Raw genomic sequence first — 26255 nt, 5'->3', positions numbered from 1 at the left:
ATGAAAAGAAATATGATTTAATGCTGTAATATATTTAAATATATTATTCAGTATTAAGTAGCTTGTCCATAGCTTTTTTTAGGTCCTTGGGTGAAAAGCCCTCAATATCTGTATACTATCATCATCCATATTGTTTAATTGTTCGTCATTTCTGATCAGCTTGTTTCACTTCCACTCAGATTGACACTTTTGCCACACATCTTGAAAGATTTCATTATCATTGTGCGCTTTTTCTTCAATGTGCCCATGACATTTACAACTCAGTCCAATACTGTCTGTTTGCTGTCTGTCTTGATCCATCCACTGCTGCTTTCATCAGCTGATCTTAATGCATTTGTAGCATCCCTGATGTATTCTGTCCAGCTGCAGCAGAGGTAACTCTTGACAGGTTTATTGATTCTCACATTAAGAGGTTGCAACTTGGATGTGCAGCCTCCTGGTATTATTGGTGGCACAACATTTCCATGCTGCAACTGTTTTTTCACGTCATCAGTGATGTGAGCCCAGAACGAGTGTCCATAACTAATAGTGATCTCTCTCTTCTGGTGAATGGCAAATAAATTTTTTCAATCCATCGCAGCATTAGCATTTTGTCCATCCATGCTTTCTCTTGAACTGCGATAATCCACCCTTTTGGTGCCTTCAGATCTAGCTGTCTCTTTCCCTTGAAAATAATCGTTGAGGGTAATACATCACCAGAACCTGCAACGGCTAAAACGACAGTAATGTGTCTCTTCTCCACTCCAGTTGTACGAATCAGAACACTTTTCATTCCTTCTTTGTCCACCATTTTCCCTGGCACAAGATCAAAGTACATTGGTGTCTCGTCCATGTTAATAATAAACTTATTGTCAGACTCGCCCTTCTCATGCCTATCCATCACAAACTTGTGGAATGAAGCAATCTTTTCTTCCAAATCCTTGGGTAAACATTGGGCAAGAGAGGTCCTGCTTCTGAGCACAAACCCATGTCTTTTCATGAAATTCTTTCCCCAAGAACGACTGGCATGGAATTTGCTCTCCAGAAATTCTGTTGAGACAAGCTCCTTGGCGTATATACATATTCCCTCACCACTGACTGGAATTTGTAAGTCACGCTGAGTGAACACCCATTGAACTATCTTATCATCCATAGCTTGTCCATATGAAATGGGCTGTCCGTTCAAGTTCAGATCTGCAGAAAAGTCTGTTTTCATCCAGGTACTCACCATGGCATCCAGGTACTAACCGTGGATTTCAGAATCTTGAATTTTTTCGCTGTAGGTCTAATTCCCAGACATTTTGCATTGTTAATGATATCCTGCTTTTGCTTTAATGTATAATATTGATAGTGACCACTTACAGAACTGGGTGGAGCACTCTCGGGTTCAGGATAATCAGACTTGTCATCTAGAGCAGCTTTCTTCGTAGGCGGTTCTTTTTGTGATGCATCCTCAGAATCGTTAATTTGAGGTCGCTTCTGAGGATGGCCTACTGGCCTCTTTTGAGATGATTTCGTCAAGGGAAAGTCCCTCCATGAACTACACAGTGCCTCCTCACTTGTTGCATAACGTATGATAAACTTATCCATCAAAATTATTACAGTACTGACAATATTATGTTTCACAATGACAGCTATCCAGTATATAAACTTTTGATAGTGTTGAGTATTTTATTTATACTTTATATTTTAATAGCTTGATTTGGCCAACAAAAATATGATTGGTTGTCAGTGTAGACATTGTTACACATGAAACCACTTCAAACAGTGTGACAGTTATGGCTTTGATTAGAAACCATGACCCCTGCTTTATATCATTAAACAATACATCAGAGAATCAGTATGGATTAGTAAAATTTATTGGCATTGTGCAACAAAACAAACCCCTTATCCCTGAGGCATTATATACCAAGGTTTAAACATAGTTATTGTTCTACAGGTAATAAACCTCTTTGTAGACGATAAATATTGATTGTGGGTGCTAAATGTTCGGTACATCATGTACTCTTTGAATGAAATCCAGATGGCTGCATTTTATTTCTGAACACACCTGTCAAAGAAATCCACCAGTTATATTATTAACAATTATCACCTAGACACCTTGAAATCTCTTCATAAATATTTTAAGAATTATAATTCCAAAATCTTTTTATTTAGTTTGTATTAATATCTTAATTACACAGAAATAAAACTTGCGTGCTTTTGTAATGTAGATTTTAATGATCACTGATCAGCAGAGGGTTAAAATGAGGATTGCAAGATTACTAATATGGTGGTTCTTTTGGAAAATACGCTCACAATTGTGGCTCTAATACATGTGTGGCTGTGTTTTCTGCTGGATGGACATGTATCAAATAGACAAAATAGGCAAGTAATGCCTGTTTTTCATTAATTATCCTTTCCATGGTGCTAGACAAAATAATTGTTTTACTTCATTGCAGCACAGCGTCATGTGAGCTAATGATAACTTCATTATGGACGTGGGTGGGGAATAAATCTGTCTTCACCTCTATGTTTTCAGACACCCTAATTAAAAAATTTAGTAATTATTCGCATGACAAAAAAGGTAATTATTTGTTGCAGTCCGAAAACATGCGGTAAATACGGTACATAAAACCCTGTTTGGACTACTGTAATATAGTTTGGGGTAATTCAAATGATAAAAACATAGCAAAGCTGGCACATCTTCAAAAAAGAGCATTTGGGCTAATATCAATCCAGAAAGAAAGCAAAGAAAATTTAGCTGGTAAGTTAAGAATATTACCTATTAAAGACTGAATCCATTTGAGAAAAGCCAGATTAATGTACAGGATATTCAATAATAGTGCTTCTGAATATTTACAATTACTATGCCAGTATAAGTTACCTGGCAATACTCTCCACCTGCGATCCATGTCTACCAGACAGTATAAAATTCCCAAACCAAATAAGGAATTATTTTAAAAAAAGTATCCAATACTCTGGAACTTTGCTCTGGAATAGTATTCCAGTTGAGATTAGAAATGCCCACTCTACTTCCTTCTTCCAAACTCAGTATATCCGGTGGCTTCAGAGATGCAGCTAAAATAAATAAATTCCTTTTTATGAGGGCTTCAGGTTAGATTAGTTCTTAGCTAATTGTGTTACCATCTTTAAATAAAGTCATTATTGTCACATTTATACCAACCTACCAGATAATGTGGCATATATTAATGTACTGAATGTTGGTCTCTAAGTGACTACTATCCTACTTTTTTGACAAAAAGATAAAAAGCAAGAGAAACAGGAAATATGCACATAAAATTATCAAACATTTTAATGAAGAACATCTTCTGGATGACCTATATAAAGTTCATGGAATATAATCCAAATTTGGATGATGCTGCTCTGAAGGTGTGGACTGACTTATTTCAGGGTTCTTATGGTCTTTCAAGGTCTTTGACAGTTTGGGAAAAATGAGGTAGCATTTTCAAGGCCTTGAAAGTTTGGGAATATTGAACAGATTATCCTGAGGTCTTTAAAAATCTTTAAAAATTGTAATACACCCAAACATTTTAATTTCTTTCCATATTCACAACAACATTTTCCAAGGTTGTTTGATTTGGATATAGTCAAATTTTCATGGTTTCTTTCATTTGATTAATTATAGTTCGAATTTCATCATTAAACAATATTGTAGTATTTTGCATTCGTTGTTGTCTCATATTACATGTATACAAAATGTTACTGAAAATAGGTCTTTGAAATCTATGTCTTTGAAAGTTTGGGAAAAGTCTTTGAATTTATCATTCAGAATTCTGTATGAACCCAGATTGGTTATGGTGTAACAGTTAGTGTTTGGTTAACTATGACATGAATGTGTCATGGACATGTTTTTCAATCAATTTTGACAAGTTTGGTAGTATTGAGATTTGCCAGTAGTTATCAGCATCATCCTTAGAACCAGATTGTGAATAGGCATTACTTTTGCAGTTCTCCATATTCTGGGGATAAATGAAGCTGCAATATTTAAATTGATTATAAATGTTATGCTATCTGAAAGAGCTGAGGCAGAAGTTTTAATAAGTAGTGGACCAATCTGATCAGGTCCTGTAGCTTTCTTGGTATCAAGTTCAATAAGACATTTTCTACAAAGTTTTTTGATACTGGTGTGATAACATACCTTCTAAGGGATTTTGCTCCTGCAGAACCATTTCAGTTTGTTAAAGTTGTTTTTCTTTCAATCACTGTTTCCATTAATTTTGTGGTAATGTTAGTGTCATCAGTGACTATTTTGTCATCTACCAGAAGTGAGAGAATTTTTTGTCTGGTCTTTGTATGTTGCCCCAATGAGTTCATTGGAAACTTTCCAAATAGAACTTGTGTAACTCTTTTGGTTTCTTAGCATTGATTGATAATAAGTTTTCTTATCCTTTTTAATCATACTTGTCATTTTATTTCTCCGTACTTTATATTGTACATGGTTTCCCATAGCCTTGAATTGATCTCATGTTTTCACGGCATTTAGGATTTCAATAGTAAGCCAATTAGGTTGTATTTCATACTTTACTCAATGAACGTTCAGTGGTGCATGTTTAGAGACTACATCCATTAATTAATACAGGGTTTAGACAGGAAGAGTCATGTGAGACTGCCTTGATCTCCCTAACCAATAAATGGCTTCAAGTACTTGATCAAGGTAGAATAATAGGATCTGTATTTGTAGATTTCAGGAAAGCTTTAGACATGGTGGATGGTGAAATCCTTGTGATGTAACTTAGAATTTACCAATGTGACAAAAGCACAATTTAATAGTTTCAAAGCATAACTCCATCTCCAAAACCTTTTAAAGATATCTTTATTAAATTTGGTAGACATATGAAACGAGTGGTCTAGATATGACCTTATGTTATTCCCATTTTTAAATAAGTTTTAATAGTTTTTAAATGTTTTTCTCTGTCAGTTAATCTATCCATTATCCACCTTTCATTTCTTTGGCAAAACTCCACAGAACCATTTAAGGTATATCAGTGTAACAAGATATACCATTTGCTATTTACATTTCTTTAGTTTCAGTATTTTTAATATTTTCTTTCATTTTCCATCCAGCTTTCATTCACACGTTCATTTATAGAGCATAACTCCAAAATCATTCAAGATTTATTATGTGAAATTTGGTAAACATATTAGACTACTTACTTAGATTTGCTTTTGCTATTCATAATTCTTCCATTTTAATATTTTAATTCTTTTTCCATTTGACCATCACTCAACACTTTGATACTGGGACAAAACTCCACAGTATTTTAAGATGCCAATAGTACACATTAGAATAGCATCATGGGTGTGCCTTTTACTATTCACAATACTTTGGTTTCAATAATTATTAAAAGTTTTGTCAATTTGTCTATTCATCCTCTATCCACCATCACACATTTATTTATGGACCAAGTTTCATGATGTCTATCACTTCCTTGGATACTTTTTAAACACAAATTTCCAACATGGAGTACTTCTGACAAATTGTTCAGTCTCCTATGAGTCATTTTGGAAGGTTGAGAAATATTGTTTTATCTAGTTTCTTTTGCTATCTTCCACAGGAGATAGAGCCATTATGGAGTTGTTTTGTCTGTCCATTAACTTTTCATTTATGAAGCATAACTCTCAGCATGGAGGTGCCTCAGCCTTCTTTGAATTTTCTGTATTTACTGATTTTATGTCATTATGGAATTACGTGTGGCATATAAGTATTTTAATAATTGAGAGATGTTGCACTGTAGGAATATGTCATATGTAGGGGATACATCATCTGTAGGGATATGTCCTCAGCGGGAACATGTCATCTGTTGGGGTTATGTCATTTGTAGGAATATGTCATCTGTAGGGGATATAGGGGACATGTCATCTGTAGGAATATATCATCTGTAGGGGATATAGGGGACATGTCATCTGTAGGAATATATTATTTGATGGTGATATGTCATCTGCATGATTATATCATCTTAGGAGATATGTCATCTGTAGGAATATGTACACTGTAGGAATATGTCATCTGTAGGAATATGTCATCTTTAGGAATATGTTGTCTGTAAAGGCTATATCATCTGTAGGTATATCTTGTCTGTAGATAATATGTCATCTATAGGGGATATGTCATCTCAGGAATATGCTGTCTGCATATATGTCATCCCTGGATGACACTCATAATGAATCCTTACAGTTTCAATGCAAAGGAATTCAGATGTTGCCAGGTCATGCAATTGTGTAATTGATGCGAAGTTGTATGGATTTGTGCATTTGTAGAGCAGTGATGTACGAGAACTCTTGCAAACTAGTTTAAAGTCATGCATATGAAAAAATAGTCTGTGCAGTATTCAATTTTTATTTAACAATTAACATTTAAAGTGCTTGTTGAGGCATATGTCACACTGGTAGAGGTGTCATAGCGCTTGTCATATCTTTCTTTTTTCAGGTAGGCAACTGCTTACTCATCTGTTTTTTTTGGGCTTGACATGAACTGTTGTTAAACTAAATTTAATTGGCACTTTGGACCCTGAAAGAAGTATTCTGTTCACTTTGCATCAAGGAAGGTTTGCAAATGTTTGTTTAAAATATGGGCTATCTAGAAAACCCCAGATAGCTGATTCCCAGGATGGTCCATCTTTAGATGATGATTTCATTTAAGTTGTGAAGCTTATCAGATTATTGGAGCTGTGAAAGTGTTAAGGGAGATACCAGTGAGAGATTTTGAACCTGCACATGTTGTTAAATACAAGTCCGATGTACATACTGGATAGTAGATGGATGAAACACATGGCATACCAGTCAAACCACCCTACCTCTTGAGCAGTATTTCAAAATTAGATGTAGAAAAGGCAGAAGAACAAGCCTAATTAAAATATAGACAATTTAAAAGTAGATTGCAATTTTCATTTCTTTTCTCAAAAGTTTTATCAGCCCTTTGGGATCATGTTCTACAAAACTATGTATCCCCAGGGTTAAGACAAATTTAATAAATAAAAGTGTAAATATGAAATTAGGAAGTTATTTGACCAAAATACCTCTGTCTGAACAAGCATACTATAGCATTCATGGACTTAAAACCCTTACAAAGTGTTATGAAACAGTGAAAATATCTGGCACTTTAATCAGTAAAACACTGATTCAAAAACATGAAATTTGGAAGAGCATATTCAGTGAAAATCTTATTTTCAAGCAGAAGTATCCAAAAGACAATACATGTGAGTTGTGGAAAATTGTATACAACAACCATAAAGAACAGTTTCCCACTTTGTTCCATCTAAGATAGTTGTGTATATGTTCCCTCAGAGAGCAGACTGTGAAAGGGGTTTCTCAGCACAGAATAACTTTCATACACAGGAAGGAATAGATTAACCACAGAAACAATCAATAGATGAATGCTTATGCAACTAGAGGTGACATCTTTCAAAGATTTTGATTTCAATTGAGCTCTCAGAGAGTGGAGTAAGAAGAATGAGAGACTGCTATTTAAGAGTTCGGTAAATATTGAAGTTTATATCAGTTGTCTCCTTCCTCTCCTTTTCTACTCCCCCCTTATTTTTTGTGAGGAGGGAAGCTACCCCTTTAGATAAAATCCTGGCAGTATCTCTGGGAATGTACTGTTATTTCATGTTGTAGCTCTGCTAAGAGTGTGAACTTGAAATTTTCAGGAAAACCAGGAACAATTTCATTTGGAAAAGGAGATAACCCACCAGCAAAAATAAGGTACATAATTGTATTTGGTTGATAAAAGTCATCTAGCCAAATGTAGTGAAGGCAAAACATTGTTTTATTTTTAGACAGCCCTAGTTTTACATTTTTTAACATACAAAATGCATTTGGGACCTTAATAATATTTCATTCAAATGTTTTTATTAACAAATATTCTTCATTATATACTGATATCATCACAGATAAAGCTTAGATTGGAACTTAATGTCAAATAAAATAATGAATGTATCATTGAACAATAAATATATTTTTAATTTTATCTGTAAATAGAAAGATCACATTATAATATATCCCTGCCATGATTTTGGAATAGGCATACAGTATGAATCTTGTCTGCACATTGTTCTTTCATCCCTTTAATCTGACAAACATTGGTTGAATTTTGTATTGAGGTTATATTCTCAGGTCCAGATATATATAGCTTGGAATGCTGTTGCATCACTGAATTTAGCACCATCTTTATGGTTTTTCTGTCTGACTGTTTTGTGTAGTTTTTTAGCTTGACATTATTAGAACTTAATTTGTAATCAACAGCTCATAGCCAGTACTGTGCAGATTTACTGTTAAACCCTATATATATATATATATACATGTACTTGCAAAAATTAGGTCACACAGACCCATGTTTTATGATTCATTGACTTAGGGTAGGTTTTGCATTTAGGTTGGTGTCGATTTTTTTGTCCCCAGATATGTGCACAATTTTGTATGGATGGGTCTTTGCAAGTACAACACTATTATACCCAGATCAGGACACTGATTTATGGAACACAGATTGAGAAGCAGATCTGAGAAACTTACTATTTTATTCAGATCTTTAGCTAGATATAAGGTATAATGTGGCTTGAGTGTGTATGGATCAGCTGGCAAATCCTACATGTAGATGCTTCATACAGAATCAGGGACTTGGACTTTGCTTAAAGCATTTATAACTTCCTTTTAGAAAGCAACTGTATTGTTGTAAATCTAAATGACATACACACCTTTATTACAGTTACTCAGGCATTACTGGCAACAGAGTCAAACTGTTTACTATGTAGATTCATCTTTTTGAATACAGTACCATCTTCTCAGATATTGACCATTTATATCTGTTGCAAGTTTAAGTAAATTTGCTGCAGAGAATTTTATTTTGCACAGTGCCACCCAGGCACCATAATTAGTCCTCTGCAACCTACATTTCATGCTTTCTGTGAATTTTATTTAGGTTTGCATTTAGCTCATTGTCTTAGGCACAGTTGATACCGTCCTGCAGCTTGGTATGTAATTGCTTCTTAGTGAATAATGTCATCATAGCTAAGTAGTTCAGGAACTATAGTGTTTGCTTTTATGTCAGTTTCTGAGGTAGGTGACATTATTGGCATGGAAGGAATGCATGTGGATATGTCTTGGGAAATACAATGTCACCCTACCACAATTAGGTCCATGTAACCTACCTTTCATGCTGCTAGTCAGTGACTTTGATTTATTTTATATTTAGGTCAGTTTCTCTGGCATTATTTGCTACATGGGCATACAACTTTGTAGACATGTCAATATGAGTTCAAGATTGCCTTACCTAAAATAGATCACTTTGATTATATTTTATGCTGACTTTGATAAAGTTTTGTATTTAGTTCAGTTTTAGCCATGGAGGTATTATTTTGGGTTGGGTTTTTTTAGCCACGCAGGCATGAAGATTGATTTGCTGATACATTCTGGTAAAATTAGGTCACAGTGACCAACATTTCACACCTCCTTTACTCAGGTTAAGTTTTAATGTTTTAACCACATTTAGTTACTGTTTGCTTTGAAAAAATGTGTGGCAGGACATTCATGTTTAATGAACACATTTCTGGGTATTGTTTGTGTCTACTTTTAGATATTCTGTCGACAGATATGAAGATGGATTTATCATGGATGTTGATATTGCTATTTGCATTCCCATGGATGGAAAGGACATGTGTATGCCGCCAGATGGATTACATGTTCTTGACCATGAGAAAATCCCACGCTGCAATTTACAAAAATTTGTTCCAGTCTCAAGTAAGTAACTAACTAAAAATTATGATTTCATTTGATCCAAATTGTGAAATAAGGAAAGTTTATAGCGTAATTTTAAATTGAGTTCTGGAGAAAGAAATATTTATCTCCCCCAATAATTGTGTATTATACCATTCTGATGGGGCTGCAGTAATTATGATGTTTATATCCTGAATATTATTGTTACATGAAATTATTTGTACCGTACATATTAGGTACAGTTCTAATAAAGTGATAACTTCAGTGCTGTTCTTTTTTAATATTACATGGTTAATGTATGCATTTGTGGACATTGGTAAGTAATTGCAACAAAAATGAAAATGTTTGGAAATATTTTTTTTTTCCATTCTAATTTATGAAGCTGAGATTCCAGTAAACATCGTTGAACTGTATGAATACAACTCTAATTTGATATTTTATTATAATCCTTGCTTTGAGAAGCAGGCAGTATATAGATTCATTTTGGCCATCCACAAATCTTTTTATCCTCCTTATGCCGGCAGTGACTTCTAAAATATTTTACGTATTGACATCAAACTTACTGAATGAATGGATATTTTGCTGTGAACATAGAAAGTGCACCAAAACTGGGCCACAGTGACTCCATTCATTGATGTTATGTTCTTAAGCATTGGTCTTAAAAGTCATATTTGAGCTCTTAATTTATCTTTTCACTTGTTGGCCCCACATGTCAAAACTCACACACTTGGGATGAACATGTGTCATGCATCAAAATGGAGATTACTGTAATCTACATTTTATTTGTAAAATTGTCTAAAAATTGAGTCGAGGTTTTAATTCCTATACCTATTGATGTAAAACTTTTAATGAAGGGGTACCATAAATTGGATATACAACAATCCATTACTTTAATCTTCTTTTCAGTATTCATTTAAAATTTATTAAAACATTGTGTCTAACTTCAATGTATGGGCTGTAGTGTCTATACTAAAATATACTTGCTGACATCAAGCTTCCATTTTTTCTTGTTTCTTGGGATGAGCATGTGTCTTGCACATAAACTGCATCACTGTGACCTACTTTAACCCTTTACCTCATAGAGTGTATGGCTTTGTGGGCAGTTGATATACATGTACCAAAGTTACAGTGTAGTGCACTATAAATAGAACACCTGTTACCTCTTTGAGTCCACACAGATAGGCCTGCCAGTTACACAGGTTACATTCAGCATTAGTTTTAACCATTTTTCATTTTTGGTACACATTTAATATGCATCAAAAGATTAAAGAGTAAAATCTGATCAGTATGGTTGTATAATTATTTTTCTCAGAAGAATTTTTATGTGCTTTAAAATCTTGAGAGAACTCATTCACTATCAAGCCAGCAAATCCATGTGACCAACCGTAGCTGCCATTTCTCATACTTGAAATTTCTTTGTCTTAGAATGCCAACATCAATAAATCATCTGAATTTGATAAATTTTAAAAGCCTATTGATGCCAACATCGACATCAGAACATTTACCTATGTTCTTGAAGCTTTAATAGTTGTGATTCTAATCGTGCAAACTCCAGAGAGTAATGAACAAAATCTGTGGCCTCCATTTCGGAGAGTGGAAAATCTGACCCAGTTACTTTAAGGTGCAGGTTACAACTAGAGCTTAAATGGGCACCATTTGATCTGATGTAATGGTCATTCACATCAGTGAATGTAGTATCTAATAGGGCATTTTCCCTGAAGGTGGCACTACAAAAACTAGCTCAGATTGGCTGATGTTTACATTGGACGTCCAAATGCACTTCCATGAGAATGGTATAGAGGCTTCAAAACTTGCTTCCATGCAAATAGGGTAGTGGCATCCAAAATACTTTTCTTTCTATTGCTATTAGACTTTCATGAACAGTGCTTTTACTCATCAAAACTAGGTAACTTTGACTGGTTTTCCTGGTTTTGAACATTACTTAAAGATGATGTTAGTACTTCAGTTTCAACATTGTTAAACTAATGTTACCCCCAAATTTGCATTATAAAGTGCATCTGTGGATTAAGTTGTGTTACAGAAATATTTCTTGCTGTAATCAACTTTCTAATATGTTAATTTAAGACTTAAACATTTGACTCATGCCAGTGAATCAGGGGTATTTTGTGAAAACCTGTTCACTAGCTGCTCTGGTTTTTGATAATATTATTTTTTCATGATAATAATTTAGTTTTTTATCATCAGCTGATTATTTAGTGTTCCTGTTTCATTTATGTTTGCAGGACACCGTATGCAGTTCCAAGAATTTATACTTTAACATATGAAAAGTAACATCATGCCTTGCTGATACACATTTCTGAATCTTTCAGAAATAGATCTTAAACTTCCAAAACAAACTTTGCTTGTTAACTAAGACATTTTGTTTTTCCCTCAATTTTCATATTGTAGACTTTTCTCTGAGTGCCTGGATGACTGAGAGAATGCACAATCCTGAAGAACAACTCATTGGAGCTGGAAGGGAACTCCTTCTGAAGTCACTTGGCATTAAGCAGTATCTGTTGGATCATTCATGTGATAGAAAGAGGAAGCCATACAGCCCATCAGTTGGTGGCTGGAATAATTGTAAGTATTTAGATACAAAATAAATGACCCAAGATGAATGTCAACATTCCATTTGCATAAAACTTGAGGGCCAAATAATTGTATCCATCTGTGCACCCAGATTGATTGAGCTTGTTAATTGGTAGTGTTGTTCAGCTTATGTCATACTGTTAAAGGGAGAAACTCCATCCATTGGGATGTGAATGCTGGTGGTTTTACATAATTTGCTTACTAGTTTCAGCACTAGGAAATGTTGTTTGAAGTAATTTCCCTAGATTGCCTCTAATCTACATTGGATCATATAAATACTTTGTGTGAAGCACATCAATCCCTAGTGAATATCTGTTCTGGCAAATAAATCCACAGGTAGGTTTAGCAAACAACAGTGTCTCAAGACAGAATTTCTTTTTGATTATCTTGGCATTTTATTTGGTTCCATTGTATTAGTTAGTCAGCCATTTCAAATCCATTTCATGCTCACAAATGGTGGGGTCCTGGGTGGCTGAGTGGTCTAAAGCACTCCCCTTTACCTATCATGACCATCTTTTCTTAACTTTTGTCCTTTTGTCTGTGTTAACACATTAACCCCTGGCAACGAGTTTATGTGGCATGAGGTAGTAGCCTACTGCCGAACATTGTAGCATCAAGGTGGTGTATGCACACTAAAGTGGGTGGTATTATAGAATGGTAGACAGATGTAGTTCTACAATGATACCAAATAATCTGTAAGTTCTAGTTGCACTACAAAATAGAGAGGGAAAAACCTCATTTTTTGGACCCGATATTTTTCTACCCAAAATTTCGCCTATGGTCAGAATCTGATTATGTGTCCAGATTTTAGACTTTTTGGTCTCAGATCTAAGGCAGACCAGTATGAACTGCAAACAGACAGATGAACCTTTGCAAAAAGTAGGATAAGATGGTCATTTGGAATAAAGAGTGGTCTCGATGGGTCTGTTAAGCACAACAACAAAAAAGTCAAACTTTTACCTTTCTGCTATGCGCGAGCCAAATAGCCAATGAAAAATAATGTTTCTAACACAACTAGGCATTAGGTTATTGGAAAATTACCTGGAAGTTAATGTATTAGGATGTATTCAGAAATAGCTTTCAAAATTTGTTTTGTACTTGAATTTCAGGCGAAAATGATAAAAACCTGCTGGGGTTAATGTGTTAATAGGTGCATTTTGATGACGTCACCAAATTTGAATATTCCTTGCATATTTAATCACTTGTGCATCGACATTGCACATAAATTCTATGAAAAATTGTAAAAAAGTTCAAAAATCTTTGTTAATACATTAACCCCTGGTGATGAGTTTACGTGGCAGGAGGTAGTAGCCTACTGCCGAGCTCTGTAGGGTCAAGGTCATGTATGATACACTAAAGTGGGTGGTATTATAGAAAGGTAGACAGATGTAGCTCTACAATGTTACCAAATAATCTGGAAGTTCTAGTTGCACTACAAAATACAGAGAGAGAAACCTCATTTTTTGGACCCAATTTTTTTTTCCACCCCAAAATAGCCATGGTTGGAATCCGAATTTGTGTCCGGATTTTAGACTTTTTGGTTTCAGATCTAAGGCAGACCAGTATGAACTGCAAACAGACAGATGAACCTTTGCAAAAAGTAGGATAAGATGGTCATTTGGAATAAAGAGTGGTCTCGATACAAAAATAATGGGTCCATTTAGCAAAAAAATAAAAGTCCTATTTTTACCCTTCTGCTCATGCGTGAGCCAAATAACCAATGAAAAATGACTTTTCTAACACAACTAGCATTAGGTTATTGGAGAATTGCCTGGAAGTTGATGTATTCAGAAATAGCTTTCAAAGTGTGTTTTGTACTCAAATTTCAGGCAAAAATGACAAAAACCTCCACGGGTTAATGTGTTAATTTGAGTCTTGTCTTAGGGTTATACAATGAAGGAATGTGAGAAAGTTTGACAGTAGCTTCCTGTGGATTCGTGTTCTTGCCAGGGTTTTACTGGGTTCTTCCAATGCCAGTTACACTGGCAGCCATGTATAGCTGATTTTGTCCTGAAAAATGGCATTAAACCCACAACAACAACTTACAAGTGGAACTTCTTTGGACATTGAGATAAAATTTGAATTTTTATGAACTACTTATGCCTGGATGGTTTGGAATTGTTTTGTTTGTCTGGCTTTTAATTGTACATTTAACACATGTTTGGTTATATCATACCAAGGAAGTAGGAATTTAGTACCTTTCCCATGCTGAGGCATCCAGCCTGAACTGACCTTGGCAAGTATTAAACCCATGACCCTCCCTGTATAAAATTTTCCACATGGATTGGATATGGAATCCATATGTACTTTTACAGAATATCCATATGGACATTTTTATTCTATAGCTGAAGCACTCTTATGGATTTCAGTTTATTAATATGGAAATGTTATGGATTCTTTACGTACTCCATATGGAAAATCTCATGGAATATGCATATTAGTCCATGTGAGCTGTAGGTTGTCCATATGGAATAAAATTAAAACTCCACATGGAATTTGGCAATAATCCATATGGAATTTGTGAATAATCCATATGGAATTTGGCAATACTCCATATGGAATTTGTGAATAGTCCATATGGAATTGGCAAATATACCATATGGAATTCGTGAATGGTCCATATGGAATTTGTAAATAGTTCATATGGAATTGGTAATAGTTCATCCTGTACGAAATTTTCCAGGCATACTTAAGGCGTATTTCAGACTGGTTTTTTAAGCACTTTCTGCCTAAACCATAAAAAAAATCTGCTTCAGATTTCTATTAAACTGCCTAATGATTCTTAGACATTATTGGGTATCAGTGATAAATATTAACAATAATTTTTAAAATGAATAATAAATTTTATTTTGACAGACATTATCAAATAAGATTTAGGTTTTTCTTGTCCTCATTTTCTTTCTCACATACAAAACCTAATCCATGATGGCATCACTTAAGTCTTTTTCATTTCACTGAAACGTTTGGTGAGATTTCACAAATATTTGTCTAAAACTTTTGTGAGATTTCACTAAAATTTTGGTCATTATATAGTATTTTACTGAAGTTTCAATAGCTTTTCAGACATTTCAGAAGGTTTCAAATTAATAATGAATATGAATTAAACAGAACTTTATTAACCAAGGTGATATTAAGTGTACTTGAATTTTTTTTACAGATATAATTATATGACATCCATGGCAAGGGATATGGGAGTTAATAATAATAATAATAATGACTTTTTTTAGAGAAGGTAACTTAATTAGTTACAGAACTAATGTACCTTGAGGCCTTCTATCTGTTGTATACAATATATGCAACATGATGTGAAGAATCTGGCTTGACACTCAGTGTTTCCCTTTACGCACATTTGTGCGTCAGGGATGCACACTGGAGAAAATTGACGCATACATTTTGTTGCCATGTGTTTTTATGACGCAAAGGATTTTTATAATGTGATTAGGATTTATTTAATACCCAATGCATTGGACGATGGATGGCATCGTATATATTTTGAACAGAGGCATTTAATGGTTCCCGCTTTGTTTGCTCCCTGCTTTGTGTTCCTGTATATGTATAGCAGAGTGCAACGCAGGGAACATACAAAACAATGAACCAGACTAGCATAGGCAATGTTATGATGGAGTAGCTTCCTCTAATCTCGGAAGCTCTAACGCAATTTCTATCGAGCTCAGCAAGCTGTCATCTAGATGTTTAACCTCAATGCTTGTTGCACTAGAAAGTGCTCTCCAGATTAAAATGTTTTGCACTAAAAATCGTTAGTGAAGAAAGTGAAAGAAGCAGAACACAAAAGAGTAACTGTGGATCTAACTTCAGTGAAAAATGGAGAAAATAATTCCCTTGACTGGAATATGGCACTTCCATTAGGATTACAGGTGTGACTTCTGATCACGTGATTGCGAAGACTGCAAAAGTGAATAATCCTTTCGTGATAGGGTTTTAGAATTTTTAAAAATCTGCCCTCATTCACCACAAGATATCTGGAGAACACATTATAACCCAAGACATTCTTTTCACAACAAAGAAGTCAATAAACTTGCAGAGACAAATGCATGATTTGGATTACAAAATCAGTGGATCATTGCAGATTTTGTTGGTTTTTAAATTTGCTGCAATAAAAGAAAGATCTTAAAGGTCAAGTGTAACTTATTAGAAAGAAGATGAATCATTATCCTCCTTGATATATGGATAAATGTGTTCTAGGACGAAGTACAATGAAACCGATGATAGTACACATTTTATGAAAGGCAGTAAATTAACTCCCATTTGGTTAAAAGATTTATTTGGCTTTTTGTATTGGCTTGTATGTAGTGTGTTGGGCTATAATATTGCTTTCTATTGATTATAAGGAGATTGCTAAAAGTAAGACTTTACAAGAAAAATAAACTAATACAATTATTCTTTGATTGGACAATGCATTTGTTTGTTAATTGTGCATGTTGGTTTATTTGTATGTTGGGAGAGAGAGAGAGAGTATGTTGTCAAAGTAGCAATATCCTATTTCAGGCTGAAAAAGTATGAGTCATATGAAAATATGTCAGTACATTTTTGACCCCCACATTTTTTATTTGACCCCCAGTTCTGACACCAAGGTTTTTTTTTTACCCTTAATTTTACACACTGGAGGATACACTGGACACTAAAATTAAGTGACTTTAAAAATCAAAGTATCAAGCCTGGAATATATGCACAGACATCTTTGAACACGTAAACATATATAAAATATAAAATATTAATCTTAATTGAAACATTCAACTGTGAAAATAATGCAAAATTACAGAAAAGCATCCATTTGAGACATGGAAAGAAATGCTAGGAGCCTGCCATATGTAACTTGTACAGCAGACTTGATTTTTGATTAATGTACCAACTATGATGCTGTTGTTTTCTCTTGAATTAGTCCTTGTTCCATAAGCAACCGTGACAAACATTTATCATGATATAATTACTCTTATGTTACACTGAATTCCAACACAACTAGAATATTTTGCTAATATACACAGTAATGCCTCATGATATTGAAAGATGATTCTACATGTGGGCCAAGAAAATTCCGCAAAGACAATCTTTTGATAGACATGGGTATTTTGCAACAATTCCCACCAGTGATCTATACGTTGTCCTCCTTAAATTCATTCTGGAAGTTAATCAGTTTTGAGTTATATGACTTCGAAATCGTCCTGGTTCAATTCATTGTCCTATTTAACATGTTAGCTGCTACTGTGAAGCTCTTTATTGCATAAAAAGCAAAATGCTAGTCCTGGTGTTCAGTTTTCATACAGACTGACCAATTACATTCCCATCGACTTTGCATTCAAGCTATTCTCATTGCCGCACATTTTTCAAATGGTTATTCAAACTTGTATCCTGCTCGAATCGCCATGTTTTGCATTCCCATCAGTTCCGTTATGCAATGGTTCATTGGGCAAGTACAAAAATTTTGACCAATCAGAAAGTTCTTTACAGCGATCATCCATTAAATAATAAACAGAACAAACACTTATTAGAAAGCTTGTTGCGGAATGGGACCGAATAGAGCATTATTTTAAAAAATATTCGGAGACTATATTAAAAAAAGGGTCGGTATTGAGAAAAATCAGATTCAGGTCAGGAGAAAAGCGAAATTCTGATTTAAAACAGAAAACAAGAAAACTTGTTTGAGGGCAGTTAAATCCAGTTTAAGTTAAACAAAAATACAACAAGAACAATAACAAAATTTGATAAAGAAATATAACAAGGAAGGATGTGGAAAGAAGCTATTGTGCCCAAAATAAACAATACAATTACAGCTATCAGAAACAGGGAATATAAGTACTGCTGAAAATCATTCAACTGGTACAAGAAACAAAAAATAAATTTTATTATATCTTTTGGATATTTTTTACTGAAATGTCAGTGATATTACAATCACAAAATATCACCTTATTTTTAGAATTTTTGACAAACTCTCAGTGAAATTTCAATCACAAATTCCCACTGATGTTTTCAGAAATGTTGGCAGAATCAGTGAAATTTAAATCACAAAATTTCACTGATATTTTCAGAAATTTTGGCAAAATCTCCTAAAATACCATAATTTTAGCAACAAAAGGACATTTGAGTGAAAGTCAAGAAATGTTCAGTGATTTTGCTGAAATTTAAGTCACATTTTCACTAGGGTATGAGTTTTGTAGAGCATATTTTAATAGGAAGTCCATACTCTTCAGAATAAACATGAGATCAAGCCCAAAATCCACATTGCACCAGATTTTCCAAGTCCAAAGATTCATCTATACTTGTACTACCAGATATTAATTTTCTGATCATGTTTACATTTTCTCTCCTTTTTTGGTCATGTCTTTGTCTGTTTTTAAACATCTGACTGTGTAAATAAATTAAAGAATACTGACATACATGGTGTTTCTTCAAATTTATATGAGTATTTATTCATCCTTCCACATCAGCTACACTGTCATATACATGTACTCTAACTCCTAACAATATTTCTATTTGAATCAGATAGTTAAAAGTTGCAACTTTATTCCATATGGAATTTTCACCTGCTGTGAAGTACTTATGGAAATGATATGGAATAAATTGTCTGATTCCATCAGTTTTTCAGTCCATATCTCTTCCATACGGATTCTTGAAGTATTCCATATGGAATCCATGAGAAATTTCTGTACGGGTCAGATTACAAATCCAATTCCTAAACTTTGAGCTACCAAGACAGACAGTCATTGGCGGTTTATTTGAAACACTGTTAGATGTTTTTGTAAATTTAGCAAACAATATATTCATGAAAAATTTATTCCAGCAAGTTAATAGCATTGTAAGTTGTACAGTATGAATCATGCAAATGGGCAAATACTGTAAAATTGGCTATTATGTTTTAGTACAATTGTTGTTGATTTTTGTTATTGATTTATTGGTTACTACAAAGCTCAGATTTAAAGATTCAATGAATAATGATCATTTTGAAGCCTTATGTCTCATTTTTAAACTATGCATTTAAAAACTTCCTAAAATGTCATTTTCAGCAAAATCAACAACAGTTAAATTCATTTGCATTAAGGGAATTCTCAGCAACAGGAAAATATTGTGTCATGAATATATTGACATGTTGAAGTGCCAAAAAGGTAATGGCATTCATATTAAAATTTGCAGTATTTTGGTAGAAATTAATTTTTCTTTTAAGTGTGTCCATTGAGCTTTGTGAACCTGCCATCTCTACCAGATTCATTGGTTTGCCACATTCCTGAACACTGCACTGGTATAGATTGCTGTGTGGATGTGGATAAAATTGGACTCTCCTTCAGAGTATACCTGGACATTGACACCTGCAACTACAAAGTTACTGGTGGATTGGAGAAATTAAATATCAATATTTCTCTCACTGACTATGAATGGGGTGAGTTTGCATTGAAATTATGTTGATTTTGTTTGTGTTGCCTGAAACATTTACTTTTTCTTTACACAAATGGATAGAAATAGTGTAATAAATGCTTTAAAAGAGCTTGAGATTGAAGAACCTATGAATGGACAGCAGGTAGAGAGAATGCACAAACATTGGACTAATTGCACTTGGGATATAGAATCCTGTTGATTTTAAAGTCAAAAGGTCAAAGATCAAGGTCACAGTCACTGAAAGAATAAAAATAGTGTCTAGCCTAAATTCTTTATAGCGTACCAGGACCAAACTTTATGGATGGCTTGCACATTAGGGTAAGAAAGAAGCACATCAATTTGACATCAAAATAGGAAATATCAAGGTTACTGTGACAAAAAGAAAGGTTTCTGCATGAAAATTTAAGTGATACAGGGGACAATTAAAAACGATGTGGACATGTATAGTACTATTCATGGTACCATTGGTTTATTGAACTTCAATTTCCACACTTAAAGTTTCAAACCATTCAATATTTCATGTATTGTAAATTGAAGAGATGTTCTATTACACATTTAAGATCTTATGCGAATGGTCAAGGTCAGTGGTGAGTAATTTGTTGCCTTATTTCTCCTTTATATAATAAAAACTGTTTGAGGTACAGGGATGAATCATAATGCACATAAAACTTCCCAGATGTATGGCATTTCATGTATTATGTATTGTGGTGATGGTTTTCATCTTCAGGGTCAAGGTCTCCTTTTTACACACACACCCTTTATGCAGCCTTTCTGTAACGACCTTTGAGGCATGGCACTAAAACTGTTAATTGCTCAATACATTTAAAGCTTTGGCTTAAATGTCAATTAGATTTCATTATTGTGAACTTTTCTGACCTCATGAGAGTATGTGGTAGGCAGAAAAGTTGACTGAAATAGGAACCTGAATTTGCTTGTTTTATTTTTCTGTAACATCACTCTTATCATGAAGCTGTTATTTTCCAACAGATGTATGTACATTTAAAGACTGAATTTTTTAAATGCAGGGAAATTCTATTTTTTAGAAGAGACAGTCAATATATACATTAATTTGAGTATCGTGTATAGTGAAACCACATCAATTTTATATATTTTCTTCCAGCCCATTCACTTGCATAAATGAGGAATCAAGATTATGCAATGGATTCAAAAACTCATTTGGCATACATATTTCAAGTATTTGTCAGAAAAGGCCTGGAATGTGGTTAATACTTTGAAGATATTTAAATATAGACTGGATCATTTGTCCTTGGTGTGAATGCATGAATCTTAGATACATTCTGATTAGACTGATTATGATTAGGGATAACTGCACAGTGAAAGAAAAGGAATCATTGGATAAAAATACATTAGGAAATTATGAGAATAATAGCAGGTGATTCCAAGTGTGTCCAAGTACTTCTTTTCAAGGATAGGGCTTTCACTTGAGATTGAAGTTACTGTTCCACACTGTACATTTTTACCAGACTTTTTCATATTCAAATCTTAATAATTTCCAAAGTTAAAGAGCCTGAATTGCCAACATTGCAAAACAGAATTTAGTTGTTTAGGTTTTACTGTGGTCTTTCTACAAAGTTCTTACAAGATGCTACTCGACCCGTTGTTGTTTACAAGGAATCTTACATCACTTGTTTTTCCCATGCAATTCTATATAGAACAACTCAATATTGCTTTCCAGAATTCAGATGTAGAACACTTTACTGGTGGTAAAAATACATGTATTTCCTTTGTATAATCAACTTGGTGTTCCAGTGGCTCAGGTCTAGCATATACAGTTGAGATACAAATTTGGTAGTTTAAATAGAGATATATAATCAGATTATATTTGTGGCAATATATTTTGCACTTCTGGCCATATCAAAACTTATTGCATACATGGGCATGTTAGAATCCATATTGCCCATGTGGGCCTGGCCAAACATCTGGATTTTCTATTACAAATCCTGTTCTTTTGACAATATCTTTATTAGACTTACAGCTAAGAAATTATTATTATTATTCTCTGTGTTCAGAATAAATTAATTTACAGGTTTCTTTGGAACTGCATAATTTCATAAAATTTTATTAAACATATTTAAACTAATACAGCTTGATCTTACTTTTTGTCTTGTAGTATAGTTTACTCTGCCAATTAAATGCTAAAATTGATTACATATATAGTTATATATTGTAGTGACCAGACCACTTAAAGTCAGTAGAAAATCTAACTTGCAGTTTGTTAGAATTTCTTTGCAATAAGGGAGAAAGCTTTTAATTGGCATCAGCTTTCCACTAAATCTCCAGATATTCAATTCTTTCCAGGAATATGGGCAGATGTTTTCTTGGATTAAATATTGTTTAAACTACAGTAAATCTGCATCTGATAATTGTCATTTTGTAAAGAGACATTTGGATGAGTAAAGTCCAGATTAGCAAGTCTTCAGTTTACTTGTATCATATACTGTCCTTGTTTGTGATTCTAGTCATTCTCATTGCAATTTGTATAATTTACAGGAAGAAAAGAAAGTGTAACAATCCTTAACATATTGAGACTAGAGTAAGTATTTTACACAGCACATTTAAAACCAGACTTTTTCATTTTCTCATCTTGATAATTTCCAAACAAGCACATTGGTCTTCAAACACTATCTGTCTGTCTGTCTCTCCTTTCTTGCTGGGTTTGTGAAACATGATACTTATTAAAATATAATGTCTTGTATGCTTGGATTCAGAAGATTTTTTAATGAAGATAATGATTTTTAAAAATGAGTTATTATTTCATGTGAACTTTTTCCTGGAAATAAAAGCTTTCCCATTTGAAAATCAGACTCATTAATCTCTGAAAATTTGCATGTACAATTCCTCAAACAATTCAGTTACATAATCTGCCAGTGTTTATAAAAATGGTCACACATCACATGTTTGGTTTTGCTTCATTAATTCAGTGCTGGTTACTTGCCACGTCAACCAGAACGTACATCAGAGAATGAAAAGGACAAAATCAACTCTGTTGGAAAGTAAAATTTATAGAATTAGGACCTTTTGGATGTGAATTTTTTTTTTGTTGCAATTATATAAGTGACAGAATATGAGGTAAACTTTGTTTTATGTATTTGTATGCATGTTCATCAGTATGGATTTTACTTATTCTACATTGATTATACAACCATAATGTAGCCATTATCTGCTACTTTAATAGATCAATTACAATATCAAGTTTAAGTAGTGGTGATATGAAAACTGTATGGTTTTACTAGTTCTCTTATTGAATAATGTTGTTTCAAAGTCTCAGATAACTTCTGTGCCACTTTCTTGACGCTAACAATAGTATTACAAATAGTCCCAAGTGTATGATATATTATTCACTTGGCATGACTGAAAATAATCTTATATGAAGCACATGTGGGAAAAGCTGAAACTGATTAATTTTAAAATATATTCATTATTTCAGTGCAAATCTTTGATTATGATTTAAATGTTAAATGAATATTTTCCATATTTTAAGATTTTATGTAAGGGGAAGTTTTCAACATAAAGACAAGATTTCCATTTCTGTTTATTGCCAAATGAACAGGTAAAACCTTGTTGCTTTCTTTGCCTTAGTTGACTACCTGTATCAGTAACAAATCAAAATGTTGCTACTATCAATAAATGTTTATGGACATATTTCTGCTACTTATAGATATTCTATAAAGAAGCCGCTTAATGATAAGAAATTCATAGTTGACCTAGAAGTTGGTGTCTGCTTTGAAAAAGATGGAAGTTATTTGCTGAAGGTCCCAGTCATGATTGGCACTGAAATCCCCCAGCCTGTATGTGATATATCTGCCACCATCCAAGCTGGAAGTAAGTTTCTTGCTTGCTTATATGTTGAGTGATTAGATGGCTGATAAACAGACAGATTCTTGTAACAGAGGATAGGACTGGCATAGTTATTCAGACAATCAATTAATTGATTGATCAGTCACACAGCTGAAATTATCGACACAGAAGTTCGAAAATCAGCATATTTGGAAGAAATGTTTTGTGACTGTAACTACAGTATGGTCTGTTTAATCTTAGCCGCAGGTGTAATTGCTCTTTGTGGCTTTTTTCCATTTTCAAAATGCCCACAATAAGTTGGGCATATTATTTTATGGCATTGTCAATCCATTTGTGCATCTATTAATATTTGTTTGCCTAGCTTATAACCTTTTAATGGTTGCAGAGATTTTTAGGAAACATTGTTGAATAATATTCATGGCTATATGGTATGTGGCATTACATAACCACTCATACTGCCTGAAGGTCAAGATTGATGTCACAGCAGTGGAAAATGTATTTCTTTGCCAGATATAAATTTGAAATTTATGGTATTTAATTAAGCCTGTAGTCAGTGATGTTTGTAGATTGTGTGTCACACACCATAGCCAAGCCCTTTGCCTGAAAGACAATGTCATGGCAAATGAAGATACAAGTATGTGACTTGTATCCCTATCCAGCATTTAACTTCTGAAGTACTTAAGATACTTGAATGAAGCTTTAACCAAATATATATCAAATATAGACAGCATGTAGTTAATTATGTGACCTGTATGCTTGCAATGAGTATACCTGTTAAAATAATGAATTATATTGTATTTAAAAATGTAATACTGTATCATTTATTTTTGGGCTAAATATTTGTGGTTTTGGAGAAAAAGGCATTTTCATGGGTACTTAAATTCATGGTTTTGTCTGTTAAAATGTTTGTATTAGTAGGTACTTAATTACATGGTTTAACCTCTGCAAATACCTAAAATAAAGAATACAAAAGAATAAAACTATGCCGATGCAAATGTCGGTCACTTTAATGTTTAAAACTATACTACCACCTGTATGAGCACAAATTAAAGACCTGGCAAGTTCAATACTTACACCATGTTTTCAGCTTAGTGAATAACAAAATCTATCAAAGCCAATGCAGCCAACAACACTAAAACAATACTTCCATCTCTATGAGCAGATATAAAACACCTGTCAAGATTAATCATGTTGAAAATGCAGCCAATAACACTAGGCCATTCGGTTATTAAAGTATGTATGAATGATCTCTTACTTAAACCACTGTCCATCAAGTTGCACCATCAGTACTTTCTGATGATAATGACATTAGCACAGTGGCTTAAGAGTGATACAATTTAACTTAGACACCCCAGCCCCCTGCTGAATGGATAATTGCAGCTCGCGCGACAATGAGTGAAAGATCGGACCTAATTATCAGTGGTTTGGAGAAGGCTGGACTTGTTTAATTCAGCAATTTGGGGATTGTTTACCTGAGAAGATTTTGTGAGTACTATAAGACTTGATTGACACGATGTTGATACAGTGGCCTTGTCCAAAAATATGTGAAGTGTGAGCTTTAATACTCTGCTGTAATTAGTGTATATACATAGTGTTTCATTAATAATAGTGTTTCAAGAAATGGTTATAGTATTTTACAGGATTTTTGTTCTTTTGGATTAAAAATGCATGGATAAAATGAAATGCACTTTCAGAAGGATTTAAATGTTTCAACAACAGTTGTACTGTAATGAATGATCGATTTGACTAAGAATTAAACTTAATTTTCATATACTGTTATTTTGTATTATATTTTCTTTCTTTTTCAGTATTACTACTGTTTGAATACGTTATGTTTTTTCTCTATTTTCTCTCTATCCTTTCTTACTTCACATATCAGTTTAAGGCAGTGAGTGTAAAATTACGACTGTCAGATACCTTATTGAACGTGTGCATTGAAACAATATAAAATGATTTATAATTCTCGTTTCAAAAGGATAAAATAAAATATAAAACAATACATGTAAAAGCTAATATTTAATTACCAGATTACAGTATTGACCTTGATTTATTACACACTAGTAGCTGTGTTAATCTTTATAAATGAAACACTGTAAGAAAATGGGGGTGGGTAGAGTCATCATCCTACATGGCTCATTTGTCATTGGGAATTTAAATTCGTGGTTCAGGGGAAAAAAAGAAAACCACGAAAATTGGTACCCCATGAAAATTGATATTACAGTATGTTATTATTATTATGACTTGATAGTGTGTAACATGCTATATCCACACCCATAACTCATGGTCAAGGTCACATCAAGGAAGATATAATCTGTGACCTCCATATATGTACAGCTATCACTTTTAAATCAATGATGAGACTTGAATGAAATTGTAACTTAGCTGACAGTACCTTGTGCCTCAGAGTCAGACTTAAGTAAAGTATACAAACTAATATTGGTCAGTTTTCTTATCCATGCCACTTTTCAGCTCTTGGAGGTATTTTTATGAAACGTTAGCCAAGTCTTCACTTCACCATTATATTGTCAAGTCTCTTGCTCAAAGGTCAAGATCACTATTAGAGAAGAAGTCTAAATGTTTATAAACTTATTTTTCTTTCCCTGATTATATTGTTTCTTGGAAATAATGAGAGGGCTATATTACATAGTGATGAGCATAAAATAGAACTCTGTTAACATATATATTGGTAGTATAGTCTTTTTTTCGCACAAAGCAGATGGTGACAAAATCAGATTTAGAAAGGAAGAAACATCTTAAAAATTTAATAT

The 26255-nt window shown here is 33.6% G+C and overlaps 1 protein-coding gene across 1 annotated transcript in view; it reads left to right on the top strand.

Annotated features, from left to right (window-relative positions):
• The first annotated feature begins 9584 nt into the window (after positions 1-9584).
• Positions 9585-26255, top strand: part of LOC149785555 (uncharacterized) — a 59650-nt gene continuing 42979 nt past the window's right edge. Inside the window, exons 1-5 of the mRNA XM_089979906.1 lie at positions 9585-9714; positions 12100-12273; positions 19460-19672; positions 22180-22222; positions 23348-23511. Coding sequence (XP_089836032.1) covers positions 9585-9714; positions 12100-12273; positions 19460-19672; positions 22180-22222; positions 23348-23511 — 724 coding nt within the window. The remainder of the gene's footprint in view (positions 9715-12099; positions 12274-19459; positions 19673-22179; positions 22223-23347; positions 23512-26255) is intronic.

The sequence above is a fragment of the Sinohyriopsis cumingii genome, chromosome 13 (genome assembly GCF_028554795.1).
Source record: "Sinohyriopsis cumingii isolate HCF-2022 chromosome 13, ASM2855479v2, whole genome shotgun sequence".
Classification (NCBI taxonomy): Eukaryota; Metazoa; Mollusca; class Bivalvia; order Unionida; family Unionidae; genus Sinohyriopsis; species Sinohyriopsis cumingii.
The sequence above is the reverse complement of the archived record's forward strand: the minus strand, read 5'-3'. Positions and strand labels throughout refer to the sequence as shown.